This window comes from Belonocnema kinseyi, chromosome 6 (genome assembly GCF_010883055.1).
Source record: "Belonocnema kinseyi isolate 2016_QV_RU_SX_M_011 chromosome 6, B_treatae_v1, whole genome shotgun sequence".
Taxonomy (NCBI): domain Eukaryota; kingdom Metazoa; phylum Arthropoda; class Insecta; order Hymenoptera; family Cynipidae; genus Belonocnema; species Belonocnema kinseyi.
This window is the reverse complement of record NC_046662.1, coordinates 67,541,090-67,547,546: the sequence shown is the minus strand read 5'-3', so window position 1 is coordinate 67,547,546 and position 6,457 is coordinate 67,541,090. Positions and strand designations below refer to the sequence as shown.

At 24.2% G+C, this 6,457-nt stretch overlaps 1 protein-coding gene across 1 annotated transcript in view; it reads left to right on the top strand.

The window, feature by feature from the left end:
• Nucleotides 1-472: 472 nt before the first annotated feature.
• Nucleotides 473-6,457, top strand: part of LOC117174360 (dehydrogenase/reductase SDR family member 4) — a 17,730-nt gene continuing 11,745 nt past the window's right edge. Inside the window, exons 1-2 of the mRNA XM_033363419.1 lie at nt 473-707; nt 5,164-5,341. Of these exons, the coding sequence (XP_033219310.1) occupies nt 598-707; nt 5,164-5,341 (288 nt within the window). The 5' untranslated portion in view covers nt 473-597. The remainder of the gene's footprint in view (nt 708-5,163; nt 5,342-6,457) is intronic.

The following is a 6,457-nucleotide window of genomic DNA, read 5'->3' as shown; positions in this document are numbered from 1 at the left end:
ACGTTTTTCAAGTATTCATTGCATGTAATAAAGTAAAGTGAAACTACAATATTAGTTTCGGAGAGTAAGATTAAATATTCAAACAACGTTATGGTATTATTATAATAAATATAATAAATATATAATAAATTAATTATGATAAAAATAGTTTTTAGTTATTTTTCTGCACCGTCAAACATTTGGATTTTCTCTGCCCTTAAGGGGACCCCTTCAAGATTTAGCCCCAGGCCCCGAAAAAGGTTAATCCGGCGCTGAAAAAGATGTTTGATACAGAGTTTGCTTCACTTATTTTTGTCAAATTTATTTATTCATTATCTTTATCTAAGACTCTAAAGCAAAACTTTTTAAATTTTCTGCATACTTTTAGCAAGAATCGTAATAATATAAAAGATATTTGGTAATTTCAAGAGATTTATCAAATGTTGTTGGCAATCCTGAGTGCAATTTTAAAAGGAATGATTCTGACAATTGACAATCAGCTGTTTTGCGTTCAAAGTACAAACACTGTACAGTTGAAATTGTAAATTTGTAATTGTGAACTTGTGAAGTGCCGACTACATTGTAGAAGTCAAATAGAACAATTTATACTTTGCCAAAATGATGCGAGCAGCAGCAGATCAAATGATAAGAACCTTTTCCGGAAATACATCTGGATTATGTAGAAGATTGGAAGGAAAAGTTGCAATTGTCACTGCATCTACACAAGGGTACGTTTTTTTTTTAATTTGATGTAATTATCTGTGTGGTGATATCGCAACAAAGAATTTTTTTTAATATTGTAGATAATTTTACTTATATTATTTTGAATTTTAATTATATGTTATTCTATTTTTTGAACATATTTCTACCTTTCAAAAACTGTTTTATTAATCTAACAATATATTTTTTGTTATCACATGCATGATATCGGTTCTCCAAACAGAAGGCCTTATTTTACATGCGAGATGTAATTTAAAAAGTAGACATGACAGAACTTTTATGACAAAAAAAATGGTAATACTTGTAATTTTGTCTCGAGCAATTTTTAAATAAAAATATATAATTAATATTAATAAAAAACATTTCAATTTCCTAGTGTCTTTTATCTAAAATTATATAAAGAAATGAATAACGTTTTTTTCAATTATTATTTATACATACACATTTGTTTTTGTATTGAAATATTTTTAAACATTCTAATAAAAAAAATTTTTGGAAACAAAAAATTATTTTTCGAGGAATATCAACACAAATTTGTTATCTAAAAGCCTTTCAAAAACCTTAGAAATCTTTAACATTCCATTTCAAAATCCGTAAAAAATTTCAACATCTTATTTCAAAATCTTCCAAAATCTGATACATTTTTATTTCAAATTTTTTGAAATCTTTTCAAATTTTGAATTATATGAAAAATTTTATCAAACCATCGAAATATCTTTTGAATGGATTCGAAAGCTACCTAAAATATTTTTGAAATTCCTGCAAAATCAAAAAAATTGCTTTGAAATCTTCCAGATTATTTTTTAACAATTTTGAGAATCTTTTGAAATATTCTTTTTAATTTAATGTTTAAAAATAAAAAATCATATTCAATTTTCCAAGGAGTCTTGAAGACTTTTTTTTAAACCTTTCGAAATTCTTAAAAAACTTTGAATGCTAGAAACTGTGTTATAGCTGGAATCTTCAATAATTAATAAATAATTAATCGATAATATCACAAGAATAAACAATTTTCTTTGAGAATTAAAAAAATACTAAAAATAGAACTATTTATACTATATTAAATTCAATTTAAACCGATCCAAATTTCTAAATTTTGAAGTTAGAATATTGCATTTTCAACAAATAGGCGAATTTTTAACTAAATAGGTGAATTTTTAACAAAATACATTAATTCTAAACCAAATATTTGATTTCTCTACTAAAAAAGAGCAATTTTCAACCAAATAGTTAAATTTTGAACTAATAAAAGATCAGTTTTCAAACAAAAATGGAGTAGATAAATTTTCAGTTCAGAAAATTATGTTTCTACATAAAAAAAATATAACTAAGGTGATGAATTTTCAACTAAAATGACGAATCTTCAACTGAAATAGTTGAATTTTCAACCAAAAAGATTCATTTATTCTAAGAAAGGCGAATTTTCAACAAAGTATATGAGTTTTCAACTAGAAAATATAAATTGTTCACCGAAAGTTGAACAGTTAAATTTTCAATTAAAAAAATAATGATTAACCAAATAGATACATTTTCAACTAAAATGGTGAAATATTTAACTTGATTATTATATTTTCAGTTGAAAAAAATTAATTTCCAACTGAAAAGAAACAGAAAATTTCAACATAATAGTTAAAGTTTCAACTGGAATAGTCAAATTTTCAGAAAAGAATTATTTCCAAGCGAGAAAAAAAAAGAAATTCTCGACAAAATAGCTGATTTTTCTACCAAAGGCATAAATTTTCCATTAAAATAATGAATCTTCAACCAACAAATTAAACTTTTCAAGAAAAGAGTTTAATTTTCAACGAAATAATTAAATTTTCATTCTAAAAAAGATGAATTCTGAACAAAAAAGTGTAGCATTTTATTTTTTAACCAAAAAATATTTTAATTTTTAATTAAAAACAGTTGTATTCAGCCAAAAAAGGCGACTTTTCAAGGTGAGTTGAATTTTCAACTAATAAAGATTTTTCACTCAAGGGAGAGAAAAAATAGCAAATTGTTGAATTTTCAAGCAAAAAGATGAATTTTTAACTAGGAAGATTAATTTTCCTGTTGGAATACTTTAACAAAAAAACTCAAACCATTTTGAGTGAAATCTACAAATAAATACTATACATTACAACCCATGTTACAGGAAGTCAAACCTTTTTTCTTCTATTGGAACGAAGTAAATTGCAAAATAAATAAATAATAATAATGAACAAAATATAGAATAATATTCATATATATTTAATAAATATAATATCTATATAATATTGATAAATATAATATAATTTAATAATTGAGGAAGGTTTTTTGTTGTTTAATAACTATTTTTCATTATTGTCTTTTATTATTCCACGATTCCGTCAAAGTTTAAACATAGAAGTACTGATTGCAATATGATCAATATTTTTGTCATTCTAGAATGAAATAGAACAACTTTTTTCTGCAAACCCTCTAAATTCCTGTAGATTCTTGTAATTTTATTTTTTTCATAAACTCATATAGAAAATTAAATTTCCAATAAAATATAACATTATACAATATACAAAATACAATTTTTTCCTTAAATTTGCACATTTCCACAATAGACTGCAAGTATTTACAATATAATTTTCGGTGCAGTTTTCCAATATTTCAACTTTTCTAAAATCTTGTATTTTTTTCAACATTTTGTAATCTTCTACAAAAATTGATGTTAAATTTAAACGTTATTATGTCGTCAAACATCCAAATTAAACAAATGTAAAATCCTGTAGTTTTCTGTAATACCTTTTCGATTTTTACAGTGAAGTAAAAAAAAGTATTAATAACAAATTACACAAATTTTCCATTTTTTATATTTATTTTCATCACATATATTTTTGATAATTATAAATTTCACACATTCTAATTAGGAATCGAAGATATTTTAAGCTTTTGATTAAAAATAATTTGTGCTGCCTTGATTTAAGGGCCGAATTTAACAATATTTGGAGTCAAATCTGTAAAATAAAAATTTAAGGTTCAATTATTTATACAAAAGAAACTCATTGCTATATTTCGGCAAAAATTTTACGGATAAAGATTTAAAATATATCAATGATTTCCAACGAACACAAAAGATTTCTGAAAGATCTCACAAATATTCAGAAGAACTCAAAAGGATTTCAAACGATTTCAAGAATTTCAAAGATTTTAACAATAGTGCAGTAAACCAGATTACGAAAATTTAAAAATATTTTAAATATTAAAAATTCTTTTTAGAAGTTTTCACAAAGATTTTAATGATTTTAAAATAATACAAAAGGCTTCAGAAAGATTCTACAAATATTTTAAATATATCACAGAAATTTGAAATGATTTCAAAATGTTGTAGAAGATTTCAAAGTTTTTCCAAAAGACTTAAAATATTTCAGTGACATCAAACGGATACATAAGATTTCACAAATATTTCAAACAATTCGTAAGGATTTAAAAAGTTTTCAGAGATTTTAAATACTGTAAAGTATACAAGATTTCAAAGATTTCCAAATATTTAAAAGATTTTAAACTATTTAAAAAAGTTTCAAAAAATTGGAAAAAATTTCAAACGATGTCAATGGTTCCAAACGAGAGCAAAATATTTCACAAACAAAAATCAAAGAAAGATTTCACAATTATTTCAAAGATTTCAAGTAGTTCAAAGATTATTGAAAAAAAATTTTAATTCAAACACATTTTTCAAAGATTTCACAACGATTTCAAATACTTCATAAGTTTTCAACGAATTCGCAAAGGTTTCAAAATATTTCAAAGATTTCAAGGATTTCATGAATTCACGAAATTTTAAAACACTTAATATGATTTCACAAATACGACTTATGTTCGCAAAAAATTAAGAATTTATTTACGATTCTGCTTTCTTTAGAAATTGTTGACCAATGAAAAATGAAATGGCCAATTCTTTAACATGTATAACAAACGTTTATTTCATTATTCTATGTAAAAATAAGAGACCTGGAAAAACTTGATTTCTTTACCTGGAAAAGATCTTGAATTTTGTTCATAACAATCGCTGCATGTCCAGTTATACTTTGTCGTTATTTTTTTACTTTTCTATAAGAGAATACAAAAAAAAATTATCTATTTGTATTTAATTATGATTTTTTGGTGAAATTTTGCATATTTTACATCAGGGTTTCTACCGAAATAAACAAATTATCAAAAGTAATATAAAGTTACTTTTGACAATGAAGAATCGAATCATTTTCATTTTATTTAACTTTATATTGAAATTGAAAAAAATGAAGCTCGCTCTTGGCAAAATTCCTTGACTTAAAAAAAAAATTACCGGACAATTTCGGATTTTTTTCGGTAAAGTCAACACCCTGTATTTTATACCCTGGGAAACCCTGGGTGTTACTACCCTGTGAATGGTTTTAAACTTTAAAGTGTCAACAGTTGAAAATATTGAATCTTATACTTTTAAAATGAACAAATAAAGCCTTTTCCTTTCAGAATTGGGTTCTCTATTGCAAAAAGGTTAGCAGAAGAAGGTGCTAAAGTTATGATCAGTAGCAGAAAAGAAGCCAATGTAAACTCTGCAGTACAAAAATTACTGAACGAAGGATTACAAGCATCAGGAGTCGTTTGTCACGTAGCAAACAAAGAAGATAGAAAACGTCTCTTAGATGAGGTATAATCCACAAAATTGGTCGACCCTCCCAAATTGAACTTGAAATTGTTAAAAAATTATCGATTTAAATTGAGACTGTATAATTTGAATATAAAATTAAATTATTCATTTTTTAATAAATTGGACTGGAATATGGTCTAAAAACAGAAGAAATAGGGTGATTTTTGACGAAAGTATGGGAATAATAGGGGAATCAATTATTTTAAATAAAATTAATATTGATGCCAGGTTGGATTCAATATAAAACAATTAAATTCCTAAGATTTCAAGTCAAATTTTTTAAAAGACAGTTGAATGATCAAAGTGTAAAGTGAATTTTCAAAAAACGATACATTAATGAACAAACAAATAGTTGAACTTTCAATGAAAAAAAAAACGAATTTTCAACCAATTAGTTGAATTTTTAAGAAAAATACCAATTTTTGAGAAACCAGTTGAATTTTCAACAAAAAAGTTAATTTTGAACCAATGAAGATAAACTTTAAACCAAAAAATCTCGCTTTTTTAACATCAAAGATGAATTTTCAATCCATAAGAACGAATTTTTAATAAAAAATGAATTTTCGATAAAGTGGTTTAATTTCCGACTCAAAAAGATGATTTTTGAACAAAACAATTGAATTTTCAACCTACAAAGACACTTTAATAAAAGACAGTTACATTATCAACTAAATAGTTTTAATTTTGAGTAAAAAAAAAGAATTTTGTAGAAGACAGTTAAATTTTTAGCCTGAAAAGTTGAACTTTCTACAAATAGAACGATTTCAAACAAGAAATGAATTTTTAACCGAATAGATCAATTCTTTTTAAACCAAATTATTTTTGAACGAGACAGTTGCATTTACAAACAAATAGTTGAAATTTCAAAAAAAAAAAACGAATTTTCAATAATACTAGATAAATTTTTAACCAAATAGTTGAATTTTGAAGCAAAAATATTAATTTTTTGGAAGGCATTTGAATTTGAAACCAAGCAAGATGAATTTTCAATCAATAAGGATAAATTTCCTATTAAATAAAAAGAATTTTCGACAAATTGGTTGAGTTTTCCACACACAAAAAATTAGTTTTTAACAAAATAATTGAATAATTTAAGTATATATAATATAATATCTA